At 42.5% G+C, this 16106-nt stretch overlaps 1 protein-coding gene across 1 annotated transcript; it reads right to left on the bottom strand.

The window, feature by feature from the left end:
• Positions 1–7026: 7026 nt before the first annotated feature.
• On the bottom strand, positions 7027–8806 carry junbb (JunB proto-oncogene, AP-1 transcription factor subunit b). The gene has a single exon (XM_069701198.1). It carries the CDS (start codon positions 8492–8494, stop codon positions 7508–7510), a length of 987 nt encoding a protein of 328 aa, XP_069557299.1. The 5' UTR covers positions 8495–8806; the 3' UTR covers positions 7027–7507.
• Between the last annotated feature and the right edge of the window lie 7300 nt (positions 8807–16106).

Raw genomic sequence — 16106 nt, 5'->3', positions numbered from 1 at the left:
ACATGATTCATTAGGAATTGAGACACTAAGACGCTCTGATATTGTCATACTGCAAGCCTCATGACTTATTACAAAGTGTGAACCAATAAATGCTTTAGTGTTGATTTGCTGACATTTATAGCTGCACAGCCATGTTATTATCAAACTTTTTTTTTTAATTTAAATAAGACTGATGCAAGAGAAACAACAGAATGTCACATTTTGTTCTATCTGCATTTGTACTTTTTTAAGTTTGGCATACACATCAACACTATAATCAGTCTGCAGTTATGAATGTTCTTAAGTAGTTTATATGGAGATTTGGTCTAAATGTTCTGCAGCTCTTTTCCAGATCATGTGTGGTCGAACAGTAATTTTAAGCGGTTTCCCTCTTGAATTAAAGGGCTAAAAAACAAGAAAGTGTTGTGCTGAAGAATTATCCACGAATCTTACTGCAAAAATCATCATCAATAATGCCTTGTAATTGATCTATGAAGCATTACTGAATTATTTATTTACAATTATCAAAGCTGTTAATTGTAGCTTGACAAAGTATGCCTTATCAGGAAATGGTAGTGCAACATTTTCTGCTTTTATTTAGGAAAGTTTGGAAATGTAAGAAAGCCTTGTAACATAGAAGTTGAATTTTGCAAACTAGTAGCCTTATTCAGAAAGACTGCTGTGCAATCCTTTCTTCAAATACCAAAACCCCTACTGAGCAGAGCTATGAACACAGTCTCTGCACCACAAATCAGAAACATCAAAGCTCTGGAAATAGACACTGCGCAGCACAGATAACTTCTTCCCTCCGTGTTCTGTCTGCTTGTTACACCACTGATGGCTGCAGCCTCTTGTACTTACACAATCATATTTCAATGTGTCCATTTTTCACGAGTTAAGAAACCCAGCAACACCACATATCACCCCAGGCCTGCTGAGGAACATCTGACTGCAGTGTCGACTTCTGGAAACACAGCTTCTGCCTCTGATTATGAGAGCACGGTGTGTATGTGATGACTTGTCACCACTGTCAGCCCCCCAATTTACTGATACATCAAGACAAGTGTGTTTACCCTCTCGCTCAGACAGCTGTCACTCCGTCTCACCCTCTCTGAACCATGGCTTTGAGGGAGGAATCCAAATGCTCTTAAATTTAAAGTAGTAACAGGACAATTTATTTTAATGCCGTCTAGGTCTGATTTTATTATACCGGACATATTTGAAATTAATCCCTTTTGGGTAGTCCCTCCACTAATTCAGTTTTGCAGCAATTGAACTGACAGCAAGACTGCATCATAGTAACTAAACACACACACACACACACACACACACACACACACACACACACACACACACACACACACACACACACACACACACACACACACACACACACACACACACACACACACTCTCCATGACTGAGTCCCCCTGAAATTAACCAACAGATTATCATCCCAATCTGGCAAATCTCCCTGTAAAACAATCTCATTTAAAGTGACTAATATGTGGATTTGACACAGAAATCATCTTCCGACATGTGTTTTGTCAGTGGAGCAGTGTGTGCCCTCTGCAGGTGAAACAGCAGAGAACACAAACTGCATCATGTTGAAAATACCACGCACCACTTTTTTGGTAGTTGGACAGACAATGAGACACAGTTTGTGTGCGTGTGTGTGTGTCCACTCCACTGTGGCTATTTCTGAAGTGAACTGGTGCTTCTTGATGATGTTAGCTAATAACATGTCCTCTGTGAAAGTCATCATCGCAGTAAATGACAGAGCAGAACAGAGAGGGTTGTAAATGATGCACACACGCACGCGATTTAAGCTGATGACTGTGAGTAAGCCAACGCTTCAGTGATAAGACAAACTGCAACATAAATAAGACGAGGTTATCTTTTTAATTTGTTTCAGCATCGTCCCAGACCTTTTACAAAGCCAGTGTATGAAACAAATTGTCACACAGATCAGGTTATCTTTTTAATTTGATTCTGCAAAGACAAAATGTGACCTTCAATAGCCAGTACACAGATTTTCTGTTTTTCCTCCTGTTACTTAGTTATTCTCACACAAACACACACAGCACAGCTGAGTGTTGGATGTGTCCTCTATGTGTCTCTGTTGGCTTTCTTTCACATCCTCTATCTGTGGATTACTCTCACATCAAAGAGAATGTAGTCAATGGAACATTACAGTAGATATAATACATACACAATACAAGAGGAAAATATGATGCAGTACCTTAGGGACTTGTGTGGCAATTATTGTGGTGGGTAGGCGGGTTGGACTTTAAGTGTCACAAAAGTGAGTTTTCCTACTCTTGACTTCACTAAAGCACCCGTAACATTCCATTGAAATTAGCCTAAAACGCCTTGTCAAGGCATACCCACAATAAACTGGAAGTTGTTCTTGAATAGTTTGTAGTATATGCATAAATTTGGTCTATTTTGAAAGTTGACAGATTTATCCCCAAAAGTCAGCATCATTGTAGGTCCTACTGGCTTTAAGTTATAAAAGTTTGAACACACTGAAGTAGAAGGTTTTTTATTTCTACCTAATATATATATATATATCCAAACAAATGCCTACAGCTGACTGTAGCTGCAACTTATTAGCTGGAAAATACAAAGAGGCCACAGTGTGAAATCTGATCTGGTCCAGAATCAAGTCTGGTAACAATATCACGCAAAAGAATATTTTACACGTTTTTCTAAAGATATATCCTGGCGTTTCCAAAGAAATGCCATTTGAAGACTTTGGAGACATAACAAATGGTGTGGCGGAAAATGTCATTTATATAAAAAAAAGAACTTATCAAACTATTTATAACAACACAGATGAGCACAATAAAGTTTGTAAAATGTCCATCAAGCATTGTTTTAATGACAAAACTCTTAAAATCCAGCAAACCCAACCCACATTTTTGATTTACAGTCCATGTATACAATCTATGGTATAAACTCACCCACAGAAGCCGCATATCCTCATTGCTCAGAACAAAGCGTCAATCATTAGCGATCTTGCTTCCGACTGGCTGGATCTGTAAACAACAGAAGAGGTCATTTGACTGTTCTAGGCTGCAGAAAGTAAAAGGAAGCTCCCATTGGCTTAGTGAGGTGTCAATCAAACCTGTCAGTGCAGACAATGTGGAACTCCTCATAACGCCAATTTTTTACTGCTAACTCCAGATAACACCGGGAATACTGAAAAATGATGAACGCCTGCCACAAAGATTAAAATGAGGCAACAGTGGATCGTGTATATCGTGAATACTATAATGTGTTTTGGACTGAGTACTTTGCTGGATCGGATTTACTGGACCTTTGACTTGTCTGGATCTTTGCTGGAATATGAGGCTTAAGTCAGTACTGTAATTGTTTGTTTGTTTAGTGGTGGCCTGACAAAGCTGTTTTCTGTACCGACTGTGGCGATTGTATCTTGAAATGGTTCAAATCAATTGAATCACAGGAACCTTAGGTTTCCAAACATATCTGACATGAGTACACAATGAACTGTAGCACTGGAAAATTATGAATTCGGACGGCCCCCGGACGGGCCCTCAGAGTTAAGTGCGGGCTCGTTCAGTGATTACACACTGGACTAGAAGCAGTGCAGACAGGCAGGTTTTCTGTTATAAATATAGATAATGGATGCACTCTCCCTGTTGTAGAAATTTAAAAACAAAAAAAAACTGTACCTTTGCAAGAATAATGGCAGTAAGGTTAATGCATGTGTATAGCTCATGTAGTAGGGTGTGGGGTGTGATTTGTAAATTTTTCCTCTTTGATTTTTAAGGATCTCTTAATTCTGATGAAAAAATATGCACAAAAAACCTTTGGGTTATCCAGTGAGGATGTTTATGGAACTATTTAGTTTGGGAGAAAGTCTAAAATTGCCTTATTTCTAATTTAAAAAGTGAAAACGTTGTATTTGATTATTTGTCGTAGCTGAATAGTGGCCAATCGAAAAAAGGGTTATTAAAGAATAAACCATCATTCACATCAAAATGTATAACAGGTGGCAGAAAGAAAATAATGTTTGTTATTTAATTTGAAGGCAAATGTCTTTACTTTTTTTGCAGTCACATTTGTGGCTCAACTTCCTTTTGGGGACAAAAAGTAATTTCAGTAAAACTTGCTTCACAGTGAGGGTTAGGGTGAGGGTAAATCTTCAGAAACTAATGTCAGTCAGTGTAATATGATGGAAACACAGCTGTGAGTTTGTTCATTGTCAAAGAGAGTCTTTAAAAAGAAGAACAGACAAGGTTGGTGCTAAATTATCATGTTTATGCTGTATGACTATTATTAAATCCTTTATTGGAGATAAGGATCTCTTTTTCCAGAGACAGCTGTGTACAAAAGCAAACTTATACAGTTTAAGAACAGACACAGGCACACAAATAATTCAAGTATTTTTTCATTTACAAATAGTCAGCTGCTCTTCCAGTGTGAGTCCACTAGATGGCACAGTGCGCCTATAAAAACCTTTCAGACGCCGCAGTGACTCGGTGTATGTGAACCTGCTTTCTCTGCCACTTCTCTGCTGTTGTGTTCATACATCAATATACATTAAGATATGACCATATTTCAACAAATGTTGTTTAAATGCCAACACTATATGTTTCCCGTATATATTATGTGACATCTTTCACAGCTTTGTCTGATGTAACAGTGAGGGTCTTCTCTGTGAGGCCCTGATATCTTACTGTGATGGCAACAGTTGGTGACAGGCCTGTAATTCATGTAAGAAAAAAAAAATCATTCGTGAATCATAATCACTTGTCAGGTTAATGAAAACATTATTATTATCAGTGGAATCTTTGAGGTATGAGCCTGCAGTCACTCCTCAGGTTTTCCATAGTTGAGACATTTCCAGGGGGGAGAAAGCTTACATATTATAATGCCTTAATATACACACCACAATGCAAATATTGTTATATTTATATGATCCAATTAGGTTTTTATGACTGCAGCAAACTTTCCTCAAAATAGGCAGCATGAAAAAAAAAAAAATCCCCCCCGCCCCCACCCCACACACACACTCACATCAGCTCCTATTAGCCATCTAAAACTATAGTGATGCCATTTCTGCAAGAACCTCAGATGGCCACGGCAAGGTGGGAGGAATATTCATGGTTCTCGAGAAGATAACAGAAGATCGGAAAGAGGGAGAGAATAAGCGAGAGAGCCAGAGTGTCTGTGGGAGGGGAAGGGGGCTTGTGGAGAGGAAAATCAAACCCACCCAGAGCTCTTCATACGTCACTGTTCACATCACAGATGTTCCCACAGACACTCAGTGTGGGTTGTGGGCCGAGGCGTGTGGAGAGCCAGTATGGCTTGAATTGGCTTTTTGCTGTGAGTGTACATGGAGACTTAAGCACTGCAGTGATATCTAAAAGTATTCTCTTTGAGTCTGAGCTGTGGAGAAAATAGCTGCTTGAGAGTGAAAGAGAGCTTTGCTTTGACTTTCGGGCAACAACGTAGGGCCACAGCATGGACTGTCAGGTCTCACTGAGTCCTATGATGTATATGAATATTATTTAAAACACTTGAATTATCAAAAAACGGCTACTGAAGACATGTACATCCCCTAAAATCTAGGTTTCTAGATTAAAATTACAACGTCAAAGAAAAGCAGGACATGTGTGGGCGTGCCTGGTACTGTTTCCACGTTCATGGCAAAAACTAGGGGAGTTGTTATTGATGGAAATTATACTATTTAAATATATGAACAGAGGTTAAAAACCTCCTGCTCCAAAACAGCTTTGAGGTGAACGTGTGTGCGAAACCGCAGCCTTCCCTCTTAAGAGTCTTTTGAAGTGGTTTATAGAGAGAAAGAAATGGCTTCTTCAGCTCAAGTTGTTTACTTGTACGTCATCAACTGCTTTTACAGGACAGAAATCCCCCCTCCTTTGGTTTCCTGGGGCCACTTTGTACACAACTTCTGTCTTGGCTAATGGTCACAAAAGCACAGACTGTTTCCGTGGATCTCTGAGTATTAGTGAACAGTTGTTCTCTCGAGTCATCTAATTTATTATTCACTTTTATGGCGTCCGTGTAAACTTTTGGCGACCCCCCCCCCCCCTCCTCCTGGCTTATATGTTTAATCACTCTTTCGGATCTACTTGAAACGGGACTTCCCCCCCCCCCTCACTGTTTGAGACACTGGCCCCGCGCATATTTGGCCTGTGACGCGTCCCACCAGAATGTTGTCCTTGGCAGCGCGCGGGGGCTCCGGTCCATCCACACAGATGCTCCCGCGCGCTCCGGACGCCCACTCTCTCCTACTGCTCTTGCCAAGCGGCGTGGCATCTTGAGACGCCCCCGACATTCCTGAAGCCGCTGTCACTTCCCCTGGTGTGCAGGGTTTTTTTTGTTTTTTTTTCCTGACACCTCAAACATGCCTTAATAATGACTGTGACGCTTGAGTGCCACTGACAGGTTGCTATAGCAAAACGAGTTTGGATGTGAATGTTACTTTAAAAATGACCCTTATGTTACAGGTCGTGTTCCATGATGAATTTTTTTTTTTTTTTTAAATGGTGTATTAGATGTGCTAAGTCAGTTTTTAAATCTACTTCCTGTTAAGTGAAACCAAGTTGAACTAGTTTAAACTGTTAAGAAGGTTGTACTTTGCTCCACTGGTGTGTGACAGATTAAAGTTGCACAATAACCAAAGGAAATTCCTCCACCCTCATGCAGACCTTATCGATACAACAATAGGAGGGACCGAGATGAAACCAGTCTTCGTTACCTGGGCGGGGGTTCCCAGAAATCCTCCTCTGTGACGAAGTATTCTCCAGCATGCCCATACATGGACATGCTCGTGCGTAATTAGGAAATGCCTACGTACGCAGGCTACGCGCTGTGCGTAAAAACACTGAAACCAAAATCTGCTTGTGTAAGGGTTTCTCACTGGGAGCTATAATAAGTGTTATGGTAGGGGGGGGGACTTGTCTATCCTCTTCAGTCTTCCCACTCATTCATGAGATCTATCTATTATCTATCTATCTATCTATCTATCTATCACAAACTGAAGTCCACCATTTCTGTTTCATTTTTAAGACACTTTACTTAAATACACATCACAAATAAAAAAAGACACTGTAAACATTGGACATCATCAGTTTGTCTGGATCAACCGGACAAACAAAAATAATTTACAGAATGAATAAATGCAGCATTGCATGACAATATCAGTTGCAAAAAAGTACAAAGTAATACAATAATCCATCCCATTTTCTACCATTAGTAAACCCGACTTCTGGGCTTGTGTTGCTCAGTGTCTGCCCAGTCTGGATGCTGCCCTTGTTTTTAGGGTTGAATGGTGCTATGAGCGGTGTCCAGCATCCGGAAGTACCATTTCAATCAGTCTTTTCACCGTATACAGCCTACAGAGTTTGTGTCAATGTTATATAGCCCTCGGCACAGTGTTGCTGACAACACACCAGCCGGCATTCCAGTGCTGCGCATGCAGAACATGAATCCAGTGTTATTACTTTTCAGTCATTTAGTAGTCTCTGTGGTTTAAAATGCCTCCATTTTGCTCGTAAGCATCAGCTGACAACCGCTGCTCACATGTGTCAGCACCTTCTGTTTGAGCTGGGCAACCTGATCCCGGAGCACGGATGCGGTGTTGGAGAGCCCCGCGTTGTCACTCTTCAAACCTTTCACTTTCTCTTCCAGCCGGGCGATGCGCTCCAGCTTGCGCCTCCGGCATTTGGTTGCCGCCAGTCGGTTCCTCAACCTCTTGCGCTCCGCCTTGATCTTCTCCTGGGTCTCCAAGTCGATTGGAGACATCGGAGGCGAGCCGTCGCTGCTGAGGAGGTCGGGCACGGTCTGAGGTTCCTCTTTAAGAGCGACGAGCCGCTGCGGGTGGAGCCCGGAGCCGGGGAGTGAGTGCTGGAAGGCGTGCGTGCCATGCGTCGAGGTGAGCGGGTGGCTCTGCTGGTGTGGCGGTAGATAGCTAATTGTGGCTGTGGGGTAGCTGGATGCGGAAGAGAGACTCGTGTTCGGGCAGTAGGCGTTCAGTGTTGTGTAAATTGGAGGCTCGGGCTGCAAGGCGGAGCCGAAGACACTAGAGGCCGCCGGCGGACACGTCGAAACTCCACCGGCTCCGATGGACACGTTCGGAGGGGGCATCTGGTTCATCTTATGGAGCTCGTCCAGTGCTTTCACAAACCCCTCGGCGAATCCCTCCTGCTCATCGGTGATGCCCCGGTTGTAGAAGTACTGGCCCGGGGTGGGAGTGGTGATCACCCCGTTACTGTTTTGGATGATGAGCCTCTCTAGCTCGGGGGACGCGAGCTTCAGGGACCCCACGTCTTGTTGCCCCCCTTGGTACAGATCTGTCTCGGCCCTCAGCTGGGATTTCAGGTTGCGATAGGGCTCTGTCAAGTTCAAATTCATATTCTGCTTTAGCAGTTTGTAGTCGTGCATTGTTGCATCTGAGTGGCTGTAAGCCGACAGAAAAGAGTCGTCATGATAAAAAGGCTGTTCCATCTTTGTAGACATAAAGTCGTAGGAAAAAGTAAGCTTACCAGCTGCTTATAGAAACACAGTCTCTGGACAATCAACAAAAGTCAGCAGAGAGCATGCATCAATTCAGGCACTCGTCGTCTCTCTTAACAGTGCCCCACAATTTAAATGGAATAAAAAAAAGTCACTCCAAAAAAAGAGTGAAAGTCCCAACAAAAGCTGTCTTCAGTTCAGTGCCAGCAGGTAAAAGTCTTTTCCAGGGTCTGATTGCTGTTTATTTTCACAATCCTGTGAAGTAAAAGTTAAGCTCTCGCAAATTCCTGGTAGTTGATGTGTTGGTCTTGTTGCTTTTTGAGGTGTGTTCAGGCGAGTGGAAATGTGCCTATTTATATAGGACGAGACACAAGCTGGCTGGCAGGGCGGTGCAGCTCCCTGATTGGCCAGACAACTGCGTGTCCCCGCCCAGCTAGTGCGACGTCAAGTGACGCTAATGCCGGGAAGAGGCGACTGTAAACAAGCCTGTAGGCAAGAGAACGCACCGAGGAGGGATCGCAGCGGATACCAGCGTCAGAAATAGAAATGCCCACTGTAGTTGTGCGTGTTTATTTGCGCGTTTATAGGTTGAATAAGTGGTTGTTGGATAATCGAAGAGGTGAGATAACTTGTAAGATAAAATCACTTCTTTAGATCGATTGATTCATTCATTCTTGTGTTGTCAGAGTAGAACAAATGCGCTTCTTTGGATTAATTTTATTTCATCAGGGTCTCGTGACGTGGCCTACTTATCAGCTCGAGCGGTACTTGATGTTGGACCTGTTAGATTTGAAATATTTACAAAACATTGTCCATCCAACCAGTGGAGGAAGTCGCAATGCCTTATATGGGCATGATGACGCAGGAGTTCCTCTTCAGGAGAACCGGGAAGCCACGCCCACTCTGGCCTCATTCCAGCAGAATTCCTGCTCCGGTCCATGTGCTAGGTAGTCAGGGACTTACTGCCTCAGCAGGGAGAAGAAGCACAAATAAATCCATCTGTACTCAAACACTTTTAAATGATCTACTGTCTTAGAAGATGACACATACCCCTTGAGTCATCTTTTTTATTTTTTCTCATCAATATGATATCAAATCACTGTTTGCTTTGGTTCTAAATGATGCCAGAAAGCACCCAGTAGTGTCACCCACCACTGGAGTAGAAAACTGCCTGTGATCAGCTGCAGAGCAAACACTTCCTCCTGCAGTGCCCTGACAGGTTTGTGAGGTACTGCTGGTGTCGGGCCTGCTGCCAGAAGTATCCTGCTTTGATCAAGAAATGAAGAAGGGGAAATTTTGTCCTACATAAACCAAACCAAGTTAATTATCTCTGGCTAGACTCATGTTCACTCAATTATTCTTTGAGCTGGTTTCATAAAAATGACCCTGCCCTTGTAGACGACTTGTGGTTTGAACACAACGTGCAGAGAAGGGGAATGTGAATCCTCAATATTGCACCTGTCTCGGCTGTGGAGAAGGGAACCTTTGTCTCCTGTTTGTACTTCTTCAAACGCCAACACAAACATGGCCAAATGCCTTCACCGCTCCATCCCACACCCGTCCACATAAAAAACAAGTCAGGTTGGAGGCTTTGCTAAATCCCCTGGCTGCACCCAAGGGATGAGTCTCTGATCACGTTCAACAGTCGTTTATACCAGGAAACACAGCAACATCAAATCTCTTATGTACAGATGTGCAGCGGAGACAAGGCCTCATATTATAACTGAACAGTGAGATACAGAAAAGAGCTCTGCATTAAAATGAGCAGATGACAAACCCCCGCAACCCTATCAAAAGATCACACCACCCACCATGTTCCAGATGTGGCCTCATGAAGAGATTACAAAATAGATGTTATTTAAAGGCAGATACTGGAGAGGTTTCAACCATTTATCCATTACAGTCAGTCAGTTTCAATATGTTTAAGGAGCTATTTTACCTGTCGGTTCATTGCTTTTAGCTAATTATTGCAAGTGTTGCTGTTTTCTGTCCATTTCAACATGGTCACAAACTACTTAAGGTTGATTGGCAGCTTTTTATTGATTAAAATTACTTAAAAGATCATCATCCTAACAATTTATGATCCTATTTGGTTGTTTTTGCTTCTCCTGCAAACAATTAAATCAATTTCCATTTGGGGTTATTCTAGATAGCAAAAATGAAACCCAGCCAACTTCCAGTCATTTTTTTGAGTATTTCAAAATAAGTGTAGTGTCTCTTTAACCTTTGACATTCTCATCCACACAATGTCAGCCTGTGTGTATTCACGCTGTGTTGGAGAAGAGGGGCTGGACCGAGCTATCAACAGGTTTTCCCTTTGGCAGTGAACAGTCCCAGCTACCCTGTAACAACATGTACTTGTTGTAAGAGAGAGAAAAAAAAAATGCACATACGGAGATATTTGCTCAGACAGACCCTGTTATCAGGCCTAAAGGGAATACTCCTGTGAGGACATAAGCTACTCAACAGCTTTTAAAGCCGTCACAGAGACGAGAATATATACGACCTTCTTGGCATGACGAGGAAAGTTGTCTGAAATTACCACTTTTTAGGGTCTCCATGCCTGATCACAATGACCTCATCTCAGGTAATTCTCTGGTATTCACAGCCACTATTTCCACTCTATGGCTTTTTGTCAGTATCCATGGGACTATGGATAAACAGAGGAAAACAACAGTTCCTGGCAGTGTTATGCATCCACTTTGCCACCTCCCTTATAAATTCTATTCTGTGTGCAGCTGCCTGTTTCTGATGCGGCCCTGCTCAGCTTGGTTCTTCTTGGGTTTAAGGTTTTATTCAGCACTGCGGTCCGAGGTTGACCACAGCGCCTGTGACATTTTGGCACAGAGCGACAGTACAGGGTCCAGAGTGGTGAGTGTTTACGGGAACACTCGTGAGGTGGCACCGTGCCATCCTGCCAAATGTTAGTCAAAAGCACTGGTGTTAGCCAACCAGTGGGAGAGACAAATGTGTGAATGTTGAGACAGCTGTATGGCGTGTTTCATATGTGATATTGTTTGTGTTGGACAATCTCTATTAATCACCCCAATAATTAGAAGCAGCAGAGCTGTGAATTTTGGGCGAATTTATCTCCGAACAATGACGTGGTGATTAGTGGAACATTTCAGTTATCAGTTTTCAGCTCTTTGCGAAAACATTAAAAAAAGTGTCCGACATCTTAGTCACATCTTGATTAGTCACATCTCTGTTTAGTCTGTTTAGATTTAAAGTTGTTATAGTACAGAAATTCCTTCCTCTGAGTTCTGCTTTTTTTTTTTTTTTTTTTCCGACAGAAGTTTGAACTGATAGCCAGACCTGCTCCAGGATTTAGTGTTGATGTTTTTTTGGGGGTTTTTTTATGCATATTTTTTGGGCAAACTTTCAAACAGTTCCAGGGCAGGACGAGCCGCTTGGCAAACAGACTCGGTTTTAACAGTCAGGATCACATGGACGAGTGCCAAAACCAACTGAGTGTTACCTGCTCTGGTTCCTATGTGAGTTTAGGAAAGGCAAAGCCTGAGGGTGCAGGAAGCTGTTTACCGTAAGATTAAGAAAAGTGTGTTTACGTGTGTGTGTGTGTGTGTGTGTGTGTGTGTGTGTGTGTGTGTGTGTGTGTGTGTGTGTGTGTGTGTGTGTGTGTGTGTGTGTGTGTGTGTGTGTGTGTGTGTGTGTGTGTGTGTGTGAACAAGCACGTCTATCTTTGGGTGGAGTGTAGAATACTTTTTGACCACAGTGTGAACATCTGCATGAAGGGAGAAGATAACGAAGATAAGCATTTTCTCTGGGTTTTTTTTTATCTGTTATGTCCCACATCTGCCTTTAGTTTCTCTGACCCCATGAGAAATAATGAAGGAAGGACTTTATTTATTCCACAAGCAAGTAAGAACTTATTTACGATGACTATGGAAGAGGTTTAGTAATATTTTTTTTTTTTTTTCATTTTTAATGCACAAGTAACAGGAATGAAGCACTTTTTCCCCCCTCCCGAATCACAGTGTCATCAGTTCCTCCACAGGAAAATCCCCTTAATTTCTTCACCCTATAGATGCTGTCTTAACAAAGCTGGCTTTCACAATAAGGTGCTTATGGAGAGGATTGAGTGCTGCTCACCTCCTCCTCTCTCAAACCGTCCCATTGTGCCTCGCCACCTCTGCACAACTCTCCTTTTGTCAGCGCCGGGCAGCAGCCTACTTTGTCGTCTGCTCTTCCACAACGCAGCGCCCTTTTCGGTTGGCGAGATGGCTCCATCTCTGTGACTCAGAGCAGCTAGGGCAGCGGGGGCCAATCCGAGGTCAAAGCCCCGAGCTGGCTCCCTCACTTCAGAGTCTTTGCCCTGACCTTCACAACTCCTCCAAACACCCACTCAGCAGAAACGAGTTGGGGTGAGCGCAGGGAGAGGGGGTGGGCAAGGGGAAAGAGAAAGAGAAAGACAGGCTCAGTCAGATGAGGTTTGTTTGTGAAGGGCCCTCTTGACACAGCGGCTGACTCCTTCATTTGGACATAATGGGGCCTCTCATCCATAGCGTTGCTGTTCTCCTTTGTGACTGTGGTCACTTTATTACCAAGGTCTATTAATAGAGCGATCCATCATCATTTTGCATCACCATCATCATCCTCGTCAACATCACATGATGGCCTGATGGTGTTTTTCTCCGCTCCACGCTGTCAATCCCAAATGGTCGATGTTGAACTATTAACATTTCAGCTGCAGTCTCTCTCAACCTTCATATGCCACTAATCTGAAGGCCAAAGTTCGTAAGCTTTTTAATCAGAGACGCTTGATTGACTTCAAGCCTGACATGCATCACTGCGTCTAATTTTGTCTGACATTATCAGCATGAAAAGATCTTTAGGGTCTCACGATCTGCCTTCATTTTTTAGAGCTATAATTGTGTCATAGTAAAATACCCAGGCCTAAAAAGAGTGTTTTTATGGGAAGCATCTTGCAGGAATAATCAGTCCAGACATAACACTAACTGTACTTGTGCATCAAAGTGGATTTTCTGATTTATTTCCCACAAATAGCTGCTTTTCTTCTACTTAATTTCTTCAATTCAGAGTGATTTTGACTTGTGGGTGAAAATGGTTGGTGTCAGATATGTTTTTTGCTAATCTGATTGACAGAATCAGCCACACATAGGAACCAATAAATCTACAATGGAAAAAACTAAAGCCATTAGAAAATTAGAAACTCACCAAATGTATTATTAGTAGGTGCTCTCTTTTGTCTTGTCTTGCTGTCCATATCTATTTAAAGACTATGTTATCACCATGGTTAAAATACCAGGGAGATTAATTAAATTATGACCACAGAGAGTGTTTTATTCCCCACCTCCTCCTGAACAGCCAAGCCTTAATTCTTTTGTGTTTCATACTGTTCATACTTTTCTTTAAATTGTATTCATGAACACAATTTATAGTGCTTAACTGAAATCATGAACAACATCGTGCTTGGCTGCAGGTATATGTAAGATGCAGTGATGGACACATACGAAACTCAAACCACTGCCAATAGAGAGTAAACAAAGATCTTGCTGATGTTACACGAGGACATAGTTGAAGGGAAACAGACTGCACCTACACCCATGCCCAAGGCAATATACCAAGGGAGTGCACAGCAAGTCCAGATCAGCTGAGGTGAAAAATCTCTACATCTATAATTTTGAGACACATTTAATATCATGTCTTAACATTGTTTTTTTTTGCCTCTGGTGATAGTCAAAGCTGGACACATTATGTTTGTGTGTCCATCAGTCCAGCCATCTGTCCGTCCGCACTTCCTATTCTCAAGAATCTGATTTCTCAAGAATGGCCTGATGCAGTTTTATCCAAAAGGTGAACTGATTAGAATTTGTGAGTCAAAGGTCAAAGAGTCCTCAGTTCGTCCTGTTCTCGTAAAAGCGATTTCTCGGGAAAGAAACTCCTTGAGGGAATTTCTTCATAGCACGAACATACAGTTGGACTATAGAATGGATTCGATTTTGGTAGCCAAGGTCAAAGGTCAAGTTTATGGCATCGTTACATCCATCCCATCTGTCATTCCCATTCTTGTGAACGCAATATGTCAGGAACGCCTTGAGGAAATTTCTTTAAATTTAGCACCAGTGTTTACTTGGACTCTAGGATAAACTAATTAGATGGTGGGGGTCAGAGGTCACTGTGACCTCACAAAACATGTTTGTGGCAATAACTTAAAAATTCATGCACTAATTATTACAAAAGTTCACACAAATGTTTAATCGGATAAAATCATGAAGCGATGACATTTCATAGACAAAAGGTCAAAGGTTAACTTCACTGTGACATCATAATGTTTTTGAAAACACATTTCTGGCATTATTTAATGTCATGACTCCACATCCACATTTTAGCATTTGTAGCATTCTTGCAGCAACATCTGTATTTGAAGCCTTGTCTGCTGTCAATCAGCTTTATTGGCCAAGCATGTGAACACATATAAAGATTTATTCAAACTCTTCACAACATATTTTACATGAGTTTGGACAGATATGGATGTAAACTGTAACTTGACTGGTTGGCAGAGAAAAACAACTGCGAGGCGTTAATTGTAGTTTAATTGTTAATCTTCGCTCTCAACAGATACGTGCCATGAAACTATTGCCGACACTAAACTACTTTACATTTTTGCTGTTTTACTGCAAAGACAAGCTCATTTAAACAACAAGGCAAAGTCAAATCCTTTGATCATTTTAGAGTCCAAATGGGACACTCTCTTCCTTCTCTGCAAGACCTTTGACCTCCGTATGTCACAACCTCTTGCTCTAATTTTTCATAAAAGGAGGAGGGTGAAAAGCCTGTTGGGGATCCACGTGGTCTCACACACAAGTGCTGTCCATGGCCGTACTAACTGCAAGTTCACATGTCCATCCTGCTCAGTGGACCTGAAACCGCCTGTGGGAGCTGTGAGTCAGGTAACTGACCAGAGCTACAGGGGGCAGCCTCGCGGGCAGGCAATGTGCCATGTACTGCAGAGCAAGAGAAAACTGTTAGTCAGTCAAAAGTGTGGGTCACTGATGCTGGCGCCAGAGGTCAACATGTTTGGCTGTGTCCCATGGCTCCATTCAACCTTGTTTTGCTCCTTTTACACTGTCCTGTCCTCCTTCCCTCCTCCTCTCCTTCTCTGTTCATTAGTCTGTAGCGCAGGAACATGTAATCATGGTCATGAATGCCGAATGTGCTCTTAATGAGCTTGCCCTATTCAGAGTTATAAGCTAAAAGCCAGGGAGCCTGTAGCGCAGGAGGACATTTAATGAAACAGGGGAACGAGGGGGTGAGGCTGTTTGGGCATGAGAGAAAAATTGGCTCCAGATCTTTCCTCTGTGTGTGTGTGTGTGTGTGTGTGTGTGTGTGTGTGTGTGTGTGTGTGTGTGTGTGTGTGTGTGTGTGTGTGTGTGTGTGTGTGTGTGTGTGTGTGTGTGTGTGTGTGTGTGTGTGTGTGTGTGTGTGTATGTGTGTGTGTGTGCGTGTGCATCTGTGCGTCTCAGGGAAGGCAGAGATTGGAGATAACAGACATTTTATCCTTTCGGTCTTGAAGTGGCAAATAAAATATATTGCCTGAATTCCTCTTCTCCACTGAAGTCTTCACACATTTGAT

This window comes from Brachyistius frenatus, unplaced genomic scaffold (genome assembly GCF_029030835.1).
Source record: "Brachyistius frenatus isolate BFR_SWC_R1_liver_20210118 unplaced genomic scaffold, ASM2903083v1 Contig_36, whole genome shotgun sequence".
Taxonomy (NCBI): domain Eukaryota; kingdom Metazoa; phylum Chordata; class Actinopteri; family Embiotocidae; genus Brachyistius; species Brachyistius frenatus.
Note: the sequence above shows the minus strand (reverse complement) of the source record. Positions and strands in the feature narration are given on the sequence as shown.

Coding starts and splice junctions, on each gene's coding strand:
- junbb (XM_069701198.1), bottom strand. CDS start 8,494: ATGTCTACAAAGATGGAACAGCCTTTTTATCATGACGACTCTTTTCTG.